Source organism: Danio rerio, chromosome 6 (assembly GCF_052040795.2).
Source record: "Danio rerio strain M-AB ecotype USA chromosome 6, GRCz13ab, whole genome shotgun sequence".
Taxonomy (NCBI): Eukaryota; Metazoa; Chordata; class Actinopteri; order Cypriniformes; family Danionidae; genus Danio; species Danio rerio.
The window spans coordinates 53,160,001-53,177,406 of NC_141026.1; the positions used below are offsets into that span (position 1 = coordinate 53,160,001).

General features: G+C 33.4%; 1 protein-coding gene across 41 annotated transcripts in view; it reads right to left on the minus strand.

The window, feature by feature from the left end:
- The window catches only part of ptprt (protein tyrosine phosphatase receptor type T), a 518,156-nt gene that overhangs the window by 109,722 nt on the left and 391,028 nt on the right, over positions 1-17,406 (minus strand). For all 41 annotated transcript variants that reach the window (XR_015494170.1, XM_087258056.1, XM_087258053.1 and 38 more), the window contains one exon: positions 10,283-10,434. Coding sequence is in view for 40 of the 41 variants with exons in the window: in XM_087258056.1 (XP_087114182.1) it covers positions 10,283-10,434 (152 nt within the window). In the remaining variant the exon portion in view is untranslated. The remainder of the gene's footprint in view (positions 1-10,282; positions 10,435-17,406) is intronic.

Here is a 17,406-nt window from a genome sequence, read left to right on the forward strand (position 1 = left end):
CTCCTCTGGAGTATATCTTCTCAGACTCTATTGCAATCAGGCTAACTTCTGGGCCTGCTCTCTTTGTCTCTCTCTCCCTCCCCCTGTGTCTCTCCTTCCACTTTTGGTAACTTTAATTTTACATTTAAGCTGGGTACAATTATATCTTATGTTTTATCATTTCATATTTGATCATTTTATACACTCATTTTGTTATTAATTCAGTTGTAACCACAGCAAGTTATTGTCAATAGATCATTTCATTTTCAAGTATTTGTGAATTACTTTTGAGTTAACATCAACACTTAATTGCTCCATATTGCAATACAATACAATCACATAATATCAACACTCTCCCACATTCATAGCTATTAGCACTACCCTTATTTCCGTTTTTGGTAAGAGATTGCAGAAGAATGGTTTAACTAGAAATGTACAGTTGTTTACCATCAATACTGATAACTTTTTAGTCATTCGGCAGAACTATAGTTCGAACCGCTCTGATTAAAACCCATTCTTACAATAGATCTACCATATATCTACTAAAAGACAGAAATAATTTCTTTACAAACTATACTGTAAGTAAATCATACAAACGTTTTCATATTAGTCAGTAATATTACTGAAATTAATTTAAAAATGGAATAAATGTAAATATATTCACATTTACACACAACTATATAAATAGACTCAATGATGGGCTAAAAATCTGCGTGCACAGATTCCGTGTGGGCCCATACATGACTCATCCGGGCCTGAACTACAGTGTTTGATAATCTAAGTAGACGGTGTTCAAAAGACCAATGAGCACCACAGATTGGCATTGTAAAAGCTAGTAAGAAACCCATGTAGGTTTGTAAAGGATTACACATTTCTGGGTGTTCAGAATTCTTATCCTGTATCCTGAACTTTAGTCTTCGCAAAACTTTTACATTCACAAACAGCAACATTACACAATACATGAAAGGTAATACCAGGAAAAAAGCATACTATAGGTGTACTTTAAGACTCACTCGCAGGAGGACTTTTATGTTTGTAAAACTAGCTGATGCACTAGAGTAAATGTAAGTCACAGAAACACACTTCCAGGGCTTCACACACTCCAGTAACCTTCCTTTACTCATCTCGGCTGGAGCCTGTATTCTTTTTACTTTCCATTTTAATCATCTATCACTTTTACACAAATCCCCGCGTCTCACATGTGTCGGCGCATACGCATTTGCTCACACAAGGATCTGTACGGAAAATGCTTTCACAGCAAAAAGCTTGTGGGCCAGTGAGGTGAGATGGAGAGCGTCTGAATGAGAGAAGCGTGGAAGGTTAGAGCTAGGTGTCTCTGTGTTCATTTAAATGGTAATAGAGCTAAAATGCTGAGTGTGTAGGCTGGCATCGCTATGATCTCTATCTGACACATCTTATGGAGAATCGTCTTCAAAAAGCCCTGATATGTAGAAAGGAAAAATAATAATGTCTGATTGTAAGTATGGCGATGCTGAGAAGAAGGTCTGGATATAAATGAAAAAAATGTCAATTTACACCGAGAGATATAAAGGCCCGCTCAATTTTAGTCCCAACAGAAGGAGCTTTACAGATTGGAAGCCTCGACATTGCTAAAGTTCAACACATTCTCCACTCTAAAGATTTTCCAAGTCAAAATCATCACAAAAATGTAGGGATAAGATTGTGTTGTTGCCTTGATGTGAATGTGTGAAAATATAAATAAATCATTAAATAAAAAAATTATAAAAATAATAATAAATAAATACATTACCAATAATTTCAACATTTGCCATTCAATTTATTTTTTTATAAATAATTCTTATTTTTATTTTTTATAAAAAAAATAAAATGTAGTTTATGTAGTTCTTATGTAGTTTAATCCAAAACCATTAACATATTTTTTTTCCAAATTTGGAAATTTCAGAGCCATAAGAAATGGAATGACATTGCAAAAATAACTAATTATAAGCAAAATAATAATACTTAAATAATTATAGTAATGTTAAAAAACAAATATATAGTACAAATCAAATTGAAGAGTATTATATGAGTAAATCTCTCTTTAGATTTCTTTAAGACGAAAACTATAAGAAAATTATAGCTATATCTAAACAAAAATACTGTCAAAAAGTTTAGCAACTTCAACATAGAATTTACCCATCACAGCTTTAAAGCTTTACATAACAGTGTATGATCTGTATTTATAGGCATTTGATGCTGTTTTATGCATGTTATGATTTTGCCAAGTATGATGTGATCCTGGATTAACATCTATCAACAACCCAAAAAAATCCCCAATTTCATATTAAATTAAATATTATATTAAAGTAACTAAATATATTCATCTGGAGTTGTTTCATTGTAAATAAGCAGTTAAACTGTCAGTAATAATAATAATAATAATAATAATAATTATTATTATTATTAATATTATTATTATTATTATTATTAGTAGTAGTAGTAGTAGTAGTAGTAGTAGTATTATTATTTAATACATAGTTTACATTAGAAAAAGCTGCAAATAAATTAGCAAACAGTTTTAACAATTAAAATGAATAGCTGTTATAAAGAAATAGAACCAAGGTATCAAATCTCATTGATATTTTCTTCACTGTATAATTTTAAAAATCTGATTAAAGAGCAGCGAATGAATCTCTCATTTACATTTTTCATTTGATTACATTAAATAACAGAGGTACTACTTTAAAAATGCAAACATCTAACATTATAATGAAAGCATTCGATTGCTTTCCTAACTTTTCATGCTCATTTAAGACAAAATTTGTTCTTTAAAAGAAAACCCACCAAAATCGATATCTTTAGATATAATAATAATAATAATAATAATAATAATAATTATTATTATTATTATTATGCGTATATGTCTGTTTAAACCAAATAAACACACACCCAAAATCCAGACTTTCTCTTCACTTCAAATCGCGTATACAGAACTCATATGGCAAACAGCATCTACTTATCACTATGGAGCGCGTTAGCTGACAGTCATGCTTTTTGACATGTAGTCACCGCTACATGACTGTTTTTACAATTGAATAGGAGGGATAACGGCTCCTGTAACGGAAAGGAAGAGAATCCCTCCAATTTTTTTTTATTTATTCCAAAGTGTTTTCATACCCAAATAAAACGAAAGCACAGAACAGATTCACATTTACAAGCGAGGGGCATCTACTGGTGGTTTAAACGGTATGGGTTGCATATAGGGAGGATTGGCTCTTTATTGCCACCCTTCATAGATTGATTGAAAATACTGGGAGAACAATAGAAAAATACCTTTATGGGATGATGGCGGGAAAGAAATGTAAAATACGAGATAATCCCGGGAAAAATGGGAGGGTTGACAGGTATGCCCTAAACCCAACCATAACTGTAAATAATTCCCAAAATCAGAGGGGATAATAGTTGGATAACAATCATGTAGAAGTATATAGACCTAACCATCAGTCCTTAACATAAAGGTAAACATATTCCTCACTTCTGATTGGCTGATGGGAATGTTGTTCCAGTATCATTCTGGATGTTCCCATAGATGTTAATTCAGGAACATTTCCTACCTGGCAAAATCAGGTTAGGGTTTTTTAAAAAATTTTTTTTAAGAATTAAGAATTGTTTGTAAATGGCAATTACAAGCTGGGCTGAGTTCTAGATTGTTTTTTGTTCCAACACCATAGCGGAGATTCATATCTATAATAAAGAGCATGCACTTGTGCAGTAGCACTGACTCTCAGACCATTAGATACTGTACAATAACAGTCTTCAATTACTTCCATGCCTATAATGATCCATAATAAACATACAGTACAAATAAACAGCATTTGCATATCCACTGACCAGTGACATTCAGAAGAACACAGAAACACTAAACATGCAGAACACATTGCCAATCATTGCTGATTTTAAAGGAAATAAATGCGATCATTACACATAATGACATTCTCTCTCTCTCTATGCATTTTGCTCGTACTCTCCATTGCTTCCTCTTCTTCCAGCTCCATTCAAATTATTCAGTACACAAAGGCCACAGTGACATTTTGTGCAGAAAGCGACTCAGAAAGACCCATCCTAATTACAGCCCCTTCACAGCATGCCAGAGCCCACTTAAAACTGCGTATGAAAGCATGCGAAAGAAAAAAAAACGCCTAGTCCAAATGCCACTTGCTATTCTTCTCTAGCGCCTCTTAAAGCAGCATGTCAATAGCCGAGTCTCTTGATATGTAGAACGCTTAGGTTCCTGCTGTTTAGTTACAAAATAGCTCTTTGCGGTTGGCGGTGCTCAGATCTGTGAATGACAGGTGTGAGGCGGTGGCGTCCCGTCCTTTGAATCCCTGACGGACAATCAAGGAGAATGGTGTGGTGAGTTAAAATGACAGATCGTTGATCCCTTTTGACCCCTTTTAGGGCTCTGCGAGCTCATCAGCATGATGGCGGGATGTGCGGGAGAGTTGTGTGATTGCAGTAATGAGTCCTGAGTTTGCCGCGCTGCTTCTGAAGACCGTGGTATTTGGGGAACGTGGCTATTATATGACCTGTGCACTTTGACTTTTGAGACTAGAGGAAAAGAGCAAAAAGTTTTAGAAAGGGAAAGGGCGTACAATGGCTGGCTGAACTTGAAACGGTTGCATCCTTCAATATTTCTTCGCGTATTGATGTGGATTTACTTTGTTATACACCGTCAAAAAATAAATAAAAAATTGCCGGGATTTTAGCGTAAAAAATTTGCTAGAAACATAAAACACATTTTTAAATGTTACTGTAAATTACTGTATTTTATTAATTGGGGTGGTGGCTATTATTTGACCTGTGCACTTTGACTTTTGAGACTAGTGGAAAGGAGCAAGAAGTTTTTTTAAAGGGAAATAGTGCACAATGACTGGCTGAACTTTAAACAGTTGCATCTTTTAATATTTCTTCTCGTATTGATATAAATTTGCTTTGTTATATATCATTAAAAAATATTAATAATTTTATAGTTAAAAATATGCCAGCTGTGGTTGCCAGGATTTTAATGTTAAAAATATGGTAGGAACATAAAATATATTTCTAAATTTGACTGTAAATTACTGTATTTCATTAATTGGTGAACAGGGCTGTTATATGACTTGTATAATTTGACTTTTGAGACTAGTGGAAAAAAGCAAGAAGTTTTCCAAATGGAAATGGTGTACAACGACAGGCTGAACTTGAAACGGTTGTATGTTTCTATATTCCTTCTCAAACTGATGCAGATTCATGTTTTATACACCATAAAACTGTAAAAAATCTGTAAATGTGGTAAAAAATGGCAGCTGTGGTTGCCAGGATTTTAGTGTTCAAACTTGGTAAGAACATAACTACATTCATAAATTTGACTGTAAATTACTGTATTTTATTTATTGAGGATTGTGGCTCTTATATGATCTGTGCAATTTGACTTTTGAGACTAGTGAAAAAGTGCAAGAAGATTTTTAAAGAGAAAGGGTGTACAATGCCTGGCTGAACTTGAAACAGTTGCATCCTTCAATATTTCTTCGCCCAGTGATGTGGATTTACTTTGTTGTACACCATCAAAAATAAAAAATAAAAAAAATCAAACAAAATGGCAGCTGTGGTTGCCGGGATTTTAGTTTTAAAAATTTGGTAGAAACATAAAACACATTTTCAAATGTTACTGTAAATTACTGTATTTTATTAATTGGGGTAAAGGTTATTATATGACCTGTGCACCTCGACTTTTGAGGCTAGTGAAAAAGAGCAAGAAGTTTTTTTAAAGGGAAATAGTGTACAATGACTGGCTGAACTTTAAACGTTTGCATCTTTTAATATTTCTTCTCGTATTGATATAGATTTGCTTTGTTATATATCATTAAAAAATATAAAAAATTTTATAGTTAAAAAATGGTAGCTGTGGTCGCTGGGATTTTAGTGTTAAAAATATGGTAGGAACATAACATCCATTTCTAAATTTTACTGTAAATGACTGTATTTTATTAATTTGGGAAAAAGGCTATTATAAGACCTGTGCACTTGGTCTTTTCAGGCTAGTTGAAAAGAGCAAGAAGTTTTTTCAAAGGGAAATGGTGTACAGGGGCTGACTGAGCTTGAAACGGTTGCATCTTTCAATATTTCTTCTCATATTGATGTGAATTTATTTTGTTATACACTATAAAACTATAAAAAGTCTGTAAAGTTTATGATGAACAAATGGCAGATGTAGATTTTAGCATAAAAATACTCTGGAAACATAATCCAATTGTATATTTCTGTAAATTACCGTATTTTGTTAATTGGCAAACATGGCTATTATATGATGTGTGCACTTTGACTTTTGAGACTACTGTAAAAGAGCAAGAAGATTTCTAAAGGGAAATGGTATGCAATGACTGGCTGAACTTAAACAGTTGCATCTTTCAAAATTCCTTTTAGTAATTATGTAGATTTACTTTGTACATCATTCAAAAAAAAAAATGTAGTTAAAAAATGGCAGCTTTGGTTGCTATAATTTTAACGTTAAACATATGGTAGGAACATAAAATACATTTCTAAAATTGACTGTAAATGGCTTTTTTATTTTTGGGGGATTTTGGCTATTATATGACCTGTGCACTTAGATTTTTGAGACTAGTGGAAAAGAGCAAGAGGTTTTCTAAAGGGAAATGGTGTACAATGCCTGGCTGAACTTGAGACAGTTGCTGTATCTTTCAACATTTCTTCTAGTATTGGTGTGAAATCACGTTGTTATACACAATAAAAAATAAAATAAAATCCATGAATATTTATAGTTAAATAATGGCAGCTGTGGTTGCCATGATTTTATCAATAAAAATACGCTAAAAACACAAAATACAATTCTAAATTTGACTGTAAATTACTGTATTTCATTAATTGGTGAACAGGGCTGTTATATGACTTGTATAATTTGACTTTTGAGACTAGTGGAAAAAAGCAAGAAGTTTTCCAAATGGAAATGGTGTACAACGACAGGCTGAACTTGAAACGGTTGTATGTTTCTATATTCCTTCTCAAATTGATGCGGATTTATGTTTTATACACCATAAAACTGTAAAAAATCTGTAAATGTTGTGGTAAAAAATGGCAGCTGTGGTTGCCAGGATTTTAGTGTTCAAACTTGGTAAGAACATAACTACATTCATAAATTTGACTGTAAATTACTGTATTTTATTTATTGAGGATTGTGGCTATTATATGATCTGTGCACTTTGACTTTTGAGACTAGTGAAAAAGTGCAAGAAGATTTTTAAAGGGAAAGGGTGTACAATGCCTGGCTGAACTTGAAATGGTTGCATCCTTCAATATTTCTTCGCGTACTGATGTGGGTTTATTTTGTTATGCATTATAGAAATAATAATAATAATTTTATAGTTAAAAAAATGGAAGCTGTGATTGCCGGGGGTTTGGAGTTAAAAATACGGTAGGAACCTAAAATACATTTCTAAATTTTACTGTAAATTACTATTTCAGTAAATTACTGTAAATACTATAAATTAGTATTTCATTAAATTATGATCATATTTGTACACCAGAGTACATAATTCATGAGAAAAAATAGAAATTCATAATTCATGACAAAAACCATAGTTATTTCAACAACAACAAAAAACAAACAAAAAAAAAAACAGTTATTTACTGAATATAATAAAGAAACTTACTGTTTACCAGGTTATGGATTTTTACTGTAGCCTTTTTTTTTTTTTTTTTTTTTACAGATTTTTATTGAAATCAAGCATATTTTAAAATGCAGCAAGGAAAAAAAAAAAAGTGGCGTACAGTACAAGTTGCATATTCCATAAAATGAATGAACATTTTCTGCCATTTTTACAGTGGGCTCTCAAAATAAACAAAAACTATCAATCCATCAACTGAAAACAGACTAAACGACAGATATTATGATTTATGCATCCATAATTAAAACGAAGGCTGATTAAAAGCAAGACAAAAAATAGATACTGTCAAGCCCATAATCAGAGAAGTGAAAATTAAACACCACAATGAATCTGGCCCCTGGGATATTCTGGAATATTATTGCAGTTTTAATTAAATATATTGAGGTTGCCAAAATGTTTCAGCTTTGAACAAGTATGCAGAAATTTAGAGAATAAGTAGACTGTATAAAAAAGCAGGGTTTTACATAATTCAGAACCTTCCAACACAAATCGACTAAGTTAAATTAACAAATTGAAGTGGATTGAACTTAAAACAACAAAAAAATCTAATAATTTTGTTGTTCCAGCTCATTTTAAATAAGTAGTTAGAACAAGAAGTACAAATAAGTTTTTGAGTGTAGTATTTATGAAGTGTGCATTCATCCATGTGCTCATTTTTTTCTTAAAATATTTGTTTCCATGTTCAATATGTCATTCATGCATCTTGTTATTATTATATTTTTTTCTCAGTGTGTTGCGTTTATTTGCTATTTAAAGGGCCATGAAACCAAAGTCTCTTTAAGGCAAGTCATTTCACTCTGTGGCCAACTTCGATTTTATAGTTTACAAATTAAAAACACAAAGAAATAAACAGTAAGTCATTTCATGACTGCTACATTTGCTATTCTACATTTGTCATTTGTTACTCCCCTCCTCCATCCAACGCCCCACCATCCCCCCACCCCCTCTTCACTATGGTCCGTGACCTTGCAATTCACAAATTAAGCACTGCACATAACCACAATTTGTTATATCATCATAAATATATTTGTGTTTATATAAACAGTATAAATGAGGAGGACTTCTCTCCTCCCGAATGTCGTGTTTGAATGCAGAAACAGTGGACAGCAGTGTAGCAGGTCTCTTTCACTGTCTATTTCAACTATTAGCCTTGCCGGTAATCTAGAGGATTGTAAACATGTGGCGAACATAGCAGCACATGATGTGTCTGACTGGTAACAAACTCGGCTGATAAAAGACAAAGTCTGCCATTCTCCAATTCTCATACAGATCTCCAGACAAAAATGCTTATTGCAAACAAACAGCTTTGCTGTATCAGCCCTGACAGAATCACGGGGAAAAACATGCAACAAACCCTGCGGATTACGGGAACAAATATATGACTCGTGATATGCGCGGATGCGGTCTCACCCAGTCATCGGTGCTAACAGCTAGCTTGGCAGGTCTGCCTTGCCTTTGGAAAGCACATGCTCTCATGAATAATTAAGAAGCAGGGTCTTCTCATAGGATAAGAAAACTCTGCTATGAATAATAATGAGAAACCGACGCATCATCGCTCCATTAGCAGATTCGCGCAACTTCACAATTAACCTCCTAGGGCAGGGGTCACCAATCTCGGTCCAGGAGGGCCGGTGTCCCTGCAGGGTTTAGCTCTAACTTGCCTCAACACACCTGCCTGGATGTTTCAAGTATACCAAGTAAGACCTTGATTAGCTTGTTCAGGTGTGTTTGATTAGGGTTGGAGCAAAAATCTGCAAGACACCGGCCCTCCAGGAACAAGTTTGGTGACCACTGTCCTAGGGCTTAGGGGCCACATACGTGGACCGCGCATTTTAGCTCTTAAGTGGCTATTTAAAATACTTTGAGTGTTTCATATTTTGTTACAGACATAAAGTGTCATCCTGCAACTGTTTTTCAGCATATGAAATGTCCCAAACACTTTTTCTAACTATCTAAAATGGGGGGAAAATAGTTTTTACTCTCTGATAGTCATAATATGTTCAAAAAAATAAATAAAAATAAATAAATAAATAAATATATATATATATATATATATATATATATATATATATATATATATATATATATATATATATATATATGTGTGTGTGTGTGTGTGTGTGTGTGTGTGTGTGTGTGTGTGTGTGTGTGTGTTAAATATGAATTAAAAACAGTCAGGAAAAAGTGTTTTATGTAAATTACTACGATTCCACATATATGGACATAATTTTTCTCTAAAAGTACATCATATCAAAAGACGATACTTAGGTTTTATTTTAATCAGGTTCCAATAAGCCCAAATAGCAAAGAGAAATAAAAAATGCATGTAAAAAAAAACACCTTGGGCCTTAAGAGGTTAAAGGTGACAGGTGCTAATCTCTTAACTGATGCTCAACACACACAAATCTGTTAAAATCTAAAAAAAAAAAAAGTACTCCAGGCTGTCATAAACCTTTAATTCAATCATTCATTTGCTTGTGCATTTGTTATTTTGTGTTAATTCATTCACTCATTTGCTCTATTAACGTTAACTTTCCGCATTATCAGAGCATAAAAACACTAACAAAAAACAAACACAATGCAGCACAATAATGGCACAGCACAATATTTGCTGAACTCACAGAATCCGTTGAGGTCCTGGTTGCTGGTGGAGAACGGATCGTCCTTGTGTAATGTGCTGACTTTTCCTGTGCTTTTATCCGCTGTGCCTACGGGTCCCATCTCTCTCTGCGTGCTGCTGCTGGCTGTCTCCTTCTGTTTCTTAGCTAGTTTCCTTCAAACCCAGCCACAGCAAGACAAGTTTATAAAGATGATCAAAAGCAGCATCTTCAGTGTGTTGGTGCAATGCTTTTGGCTAGAGCACACTTGCTCCTGTTTTCTGAGCATGCCTTAATGTGCAAACTTAATTTTTGTTTATTAACGAGATTTGCCAAATAATATATATGCCATATATATATATATATATATATATATATATATATATATATATATATATATATATATATATATATATATACATATATAAATATATATATATATATATATATATATATATATATACATATATATATATATATATATATATATATATATATATATATATATATATATATATATATATAGTTGAAGTCAGAACCATTAACGCCCCAAATTAATAGAACTCTAAAAGTTCTCTAAAAGTTCTCTAAAAGTTCCAACAATTTTTATTTTTTCCCCCAATTTCTGTTTAATAAAGAGAAGATTTCTTCAACACATTTTTTAAACATAATCATTTAATATTTGACTAAATATTTTTCAAGGCACTTCTTTATAGCTTAGAGACATTTTAAGGCTTATCTAGGTTAATTAGGTTAACTAGACAGGTTAGGGTAATTAGGCAAGTTATTGTATAACAATGGTTTGTTTTGTCGACAATGGAAAAATATATAGCTTAAAGGGGCTAATAATTGTGATCTTAAAATGGTATTAAAAAATTAAAAACTGCTTTTATTCTAGCCGAAATAAAACAAATAAGGCTTTCTTCAAAAGAAAAAATATTATCAGACATACTGTGAAAATTTATTTGCTCTGTTAAACATCATTTGGGAAAAATTTATAAAAGAAAAAAAAATAAAGGGGGCTAATAATTCTGACTTCAACTGTACAAGTACAGCTTCTGCATACTAAACCAAAGCACTGCTGTAAATTTGACATATAAGACAAATATAGACAGACAAGCACATAGAGGAGAGAAAATAAAATTGGCATTGTCTATTCAAATGACATTGACTAATATTTCTGATATATAATATACATATACATTTCTTCTGCAGTGATATATGCCGTGAGAGAGTGGGAAGAAAATCGCAATCAAATTAAGAGTGAGAAAACTCAAAACCTTGCCATGTAGAACAAAGCCAACTAGACACTAACTGAAGTCTAATGATCAGGAAAACTTTGCATAAACACATTCGCTCAGTGATGATGGCTTAAAATGCTTCCATTGTGCTTTCGGGATGCTTTCTCTTAGTTGTAGTTGGCTGAGCATTAAATTGAGACATTTCACAGTATTAACAAACCATTAACTAACACTAATAGCTAATAAACTACTAATTAGCTGTCTATTGATATTTAGTAAGGTAGAAATTGGGTTTAGGTAAAGGGATCATACTTTATTACTACTAATGAACCGTTAATATCTCAATAACAGGCAGGTAATAAGCCAGTAGTTAATAGCATGAATTGTGATATAAATTAAAGTGTTACCATTCTGCCTACTGCCCCTGCACGTATTTATATTAGAGATCAAAACAGAGAACTACCTAAATGTTCAGGCTAATGTTTAGTCCTATCTAAAGTTATCCTCTAATGTCACAAACTCCAGTAAAGGATGCTTTATTATGTTCCTTTATTAATTCACCCTGACATCATTTCCCACATTTCACCGCACTGGTTATTACTTCACCTGTTTCTCATCACACACACACTATTTAGGCAGCAGCCCACAGAGTAACATTGTGGAGTGTTGTTTTTGTAGTCGTGTACAATCCGTAGAGTTGGTTTTGCATTGTGGACGGTTCTTCGATTTTGTGATTGTTAGCTTGCTTCCCTGATCTCTCGCTAGTTTTTAGAATACTCTTTGCCTTCTCCTGGATTTTTGTGTTTGATGGCGTTTAACCCTGTATGTTTTGACTGCCCTTGTTATGAATAAACTGAATTTGAATCCTCACTTTTATTGGCATGCTTTTGTTTGTTACACAAAGCAAGTAGAAGAGCAGTTTTTAAGCAGAGTTCATGTGTTACATTTATTCTAAAACAGACTATAAAAACACTAATCAAGATTTAAGAACACTTTCAGATACCTCACAGTTACTGGTGTTAATCTAGCATCTTATTTATCTGACAAAACCTAATTAACTGGTAGTCTATGTTCCCAGTTTTATTGAGTGTCCAAGAAAGTGAGTTGTTCTAAAGCCTCCAACAGAATGTTGTCCAGATGAAGGCCAAAGAAAATCCCTTTCTGGTCAATCTTTATAATGCCAATAACTCATTCAGAAAGGTTGATTGCCCAATAAAGACAAATCCTGACAATGATGACAAGGCCAAACCAGAATCCTGATCTGCGCAAAAATCTGAACATGCTCTTAAGTCAGGAATAATCATACACAGCATCACATATTAGGATTGCTATGCAATGACAAAATCATCATACATTGAAACTATTAATCCAAAAGTGGATAGCAGAATAGATATTTAGAAAAAAGTACATGCTAACACTAACTCATGGGGAGGATTTAAGGATTTACATTCCTATGAAAAGTGCAAATGGGATCCTGCAGGTCAATCCTACTGAATACATAACACTTCATTGTCAGAATTCCATAAATGTTGATTGTTCAATAAAGACAACGATGACAAGGCCAAACCATAGTCGTGGGGTCCTAGTTGAAATATATATTTACTATTTTCCCAAGTGTATATTACTACTACTGTAAGAAAATATCAGAATTTGGTGCATTCTTTCAGTTATCTTTGCTTGAACTAACCCGATCTAATCCTGTTTATATGAAATGAGCCTGCTCCCTAGCAGGTTTGAGCTACCAGAACTGTTGCTAAGACATCAACTCTCCGGTCAGTTTTGAAGAACGAAACGATCCTGGATCGTGTCAAATCATCAATAACCAAATCCAGCTAACTGAGTAATCCTTGTCTGAAGAACAGTCCCCTGATCTAAACCTGATTGAATATCTCTGTAAAATCCTTGTAAACAAAGTTATGTCTAAAGAAATGAAGATGGTACAACCCATGAAGTCAATCTTAAATAATTTCTGTTTACTAATGTTGATCACTGTTGTTTCCACAAAAAAGTTATTTATTATTTTGTTAAAAAAATAATATATATTTTATATAAATAATATATATGGTATTTAGAAAAAACTAAAATTATTCCCAATTCAGAATGACGAAGATTGAATTATTAAATTCAATTGATTATAAATTCTCCTCTACGTTTGATCTCCACTGTATAGTATATGGATAATAGATGCCTTTTGTACAATTATCTGCCGGTTGTACGGCTACACTTTGGACGCATTTTATATTGCTTAAAATTGTGTCAGGCAAGATAAACAACCAAGCAGTTAGTATCTCGACACAACGAATCTTTCAAATCTGGTTTGCAACGTTTACTGCACTAATCCCACCTCTTCACCTGCCAATCCTCCATATTATCCATAAAAATGACCCCTCAAAAATGATGTTAAAAATATATATAATTTGCAGGCATCTTTTTATAAAACCATCACTTCTGCAGGTCTTTGATTTGTTGATTTGTCTGGCGGTTCATAAGCTGGAGTCTCACCACATGTTAGTGCACAGAACTTCAAGGAAGATATTAGTGTCAGCGATGGATTGGAGTCATCCAATAAAATGACTCTTTGATTCTCTAAGTCCCACAGAACACCATTTGACCTCAATATGTGCTCCCTTCTCTTACGGGGCCGAGCTGATAATAACTCTTTGTTTTGTTATTTTCTCTGCTGGGAATTTAAAAAAAGGAAGAAAGAAAAAAAATCAAATGAAGTTTCAGCTTCCACAAAAACCAGGCCAAGCTTTAAAATTGGGGCCATTTTTACCTAGGTTGGGAAATAAACTCAGCAACATTGGTTTTTGGAGACTGAGGATCAAAAGAGGACAAAACCTGTTCTGAAGCAGGTCTCAACATCCAGAAGCAATAAGAGAAGGGTCATGACTTTTCAATTAAGCAGCCAAGCACCAAAGTGATGGCTATAAAGTGCTGGGATCACATAAATTGCAACACTCTACACAAAATCTTAGTGTGTTTCCTATCAAGACAACATCAACAAAGCTTTGTCTCACAAAGCATGCTGAAGGTCACATTATTTTATAATGCAGCAGCCCGTAAATAATAAAAACCCACTAAATACTGCAGTAATGGCTCTTATTTCAGGTGCCCAATTTTGGACATGTATTAAGTGGCATAAACTATAGATAATCCTTATTTAATGAATGTCAGAGCAGCACTTCATTAAAACTTATGGCTGTAATGTAGTAAGGCGACTATAAACAGTCTTTATAGCATCGGCTTTGTAAAAGAGAAAGAGAGTAGGGGGACAATGGAGAGATAGCAGTAAAACACATTTTCAGCCTTGATTTTTGTCTTCACTCATGCATAAAATGTACAAATGTTCATTAATAAAGACATCACACTTGGTTGAGCTAAAACCAGAATGGAGGAAATTGTACAATGCACTCATGAACATGCCAAATCAAGTGCTTGTTAGAGCAGTATTACTAAGCATGCAAAACATCTCAAAATAACCTTTGCATTTTGTTCAGTTGCATGCATGCACAAGGTTGCTGGAGGTTGGCTTGTAGTGCACTGCATTAACAAGGACAAGGTTTGAGTCCAAGGGAATACAGTGTTATCTTGTCTCAATGTCATTTTGGATTACAGCGTCTGCCAAATGTGTACTGTAAATGCACGCGCACACTAACTTCTAAACATGCTGTTAAGTCAGCATCACATATTAGGATTGCTTTGCCATGCTATAATCGTCATATATTGAAATTATTATTCCAAAAGTGGACAGTGGAATAGATATTTAGGTAAAAGTATATGCTAACAAAAACACATGGGGAGGCTTTATGGGTTTACATTCCCACGAAAATAGCAAATGGAATTCTGCAGGTGATCTTACTAATATTGTGTAAAGTAAAAAAATATATTGCATTTCATTGCTAGACCTATGCGGTCAAACAAGAGCAGCATATAATAATAATAATAATAATAATAATAATAATAATAATAATAACAGTAATAATAATAATAATAATAACAGTAATAATAATAATAATAATAATAATAATAATAACAGTAATAATAATAATAATAATAAGCAATGGTGGTCCGTCGCAAAAATGAAAGTCCATTTTTTTCGGAGCTATTTTAAAAATAAATCCTATTTCCCATATCACACTAGCTTCTTAAAAAGGAAAGAGTTTATTCTCTTGAACACACATGGCATGGAAACTTTATTCACCAATGTGTTACGCAACTTATAATTGCTAACTGTGCCAAACTTTTCAACATTAATCTAATTCGCAAACATAAATAAATGAAAAATACCCATAAATCACAAGTTATGGGTATTTACACACAAAAAAAAATTCCCATAGCGTGTGAAAGCAGCATAAATCATACCCATAATTTCATAATATATACCTACTTAAAAGCATCTACCATAATATGATGTTATAATATGTTTTTTTTCTATCTCTCCTTTTCAACTCAGCTTGTCATTTATCAAGGACAAAAGTGTGGCCCGAATGTGAAACTCGGGCTCATTCTGAAAACATACCCCTATATACATTCCTGAAGATCACAAAATCCCAGGAGCTACGGTTTTTTATTAAGCAGTTTTTGTTTTTCGCGAATCCCCCAGAGGCTGTTGTGTACGCTTTTTGAGATCTTAAATTTCTCTTGCAAGTGCCATTCGTGCCTGCTGTTCTCACGTTAATCCACCAGAGGCCGCTGTCGACTGACTGACTGACTGACTGACCGCTTGACTGACCCACTCGACCACCCACTTCCTAAACCCAACCGCCAGCCGCCCCATAGGGTTCGTTTTAAAGATAAAATGCAGCCATATACATTCTTCTGGCTACATAATTCACAATCTCCAGGATTGCATATAGGGCTACGTGTTCAGAATTAGCCTATGTTGCAAATGTGACCTCAAAGTACATACTATTTATACCAATTTAGACATTTTTTAAAGTAACACAAAATTTAACTTTAACTTTTATTCAGTTTACTCAGACTAAAAAAAGTCAATTTAATTCAACTTAAAAAAATGTAAGTCAGCAAGATTTCTTTACAGTGGGCACATATTTTTTACAATATTAAAAACGTTCACCATAATATGCTGATTTAATTTTTTCTCTCTATCGTTTTTATTTATGCAAAAAATCTATACTCTAAAAAATGTAGTTATTTATTTAGCCCAATAGTAGAGTTAAAATTATTTGGAGCCTTGATGGGTTATTTTTAACCTTTATTGGGTAATTAATAATTACTCAACCAGTTGGGTTAAAAATGTTACATTTCAATCTGACACAGTTTAATCAGTTGTATTAATATGTGATGTGTCTTTTTTGTATTATTTTGTTTATTCAAGCTTTAACACAATAATATTGTTATTGATTTATCAAATGACCTCTCCGTGTTGTTTTTTGTATGTCCGTTTCACCAGCACTCCTAATTATTGATGATACAAAGTGCGCTTCACAGCCGATATATATTAAACAGGTAAATACAACAAAGTGTCTGGAACTTAAAATAGAAATAAAGCATTTTCAAGATTTCCAAAAACGCCATGTTATTTATTTACACAGCCATAATATAAAATTAACAGTAGTACAGTACTAGTAATAGTCAATAGAGTCTGGCTGCAGATTTGCACTTGCACCATGAGGCTTGCATGCTCAGGCAACCGCGCTTCCTCTGCATGTGACGTCATTTACAATCGCCATCTAAGGCTGATTCCATGAAACTCTATCTGTAATTTAACTTAAGGGTGTCCCTGAGGCTGAAAAAATCTGAGATTACGCATTTCATTAAGATCATTGCAACAAACTTCTTATCTGTCACCCTTACTCAAGTACCTTTTTTATATGCGTTTTACTGTAGTTTCTGGCAACGTACGGCGAGGGGCACCACAGTTGCTATAGTTATGTAAACAGA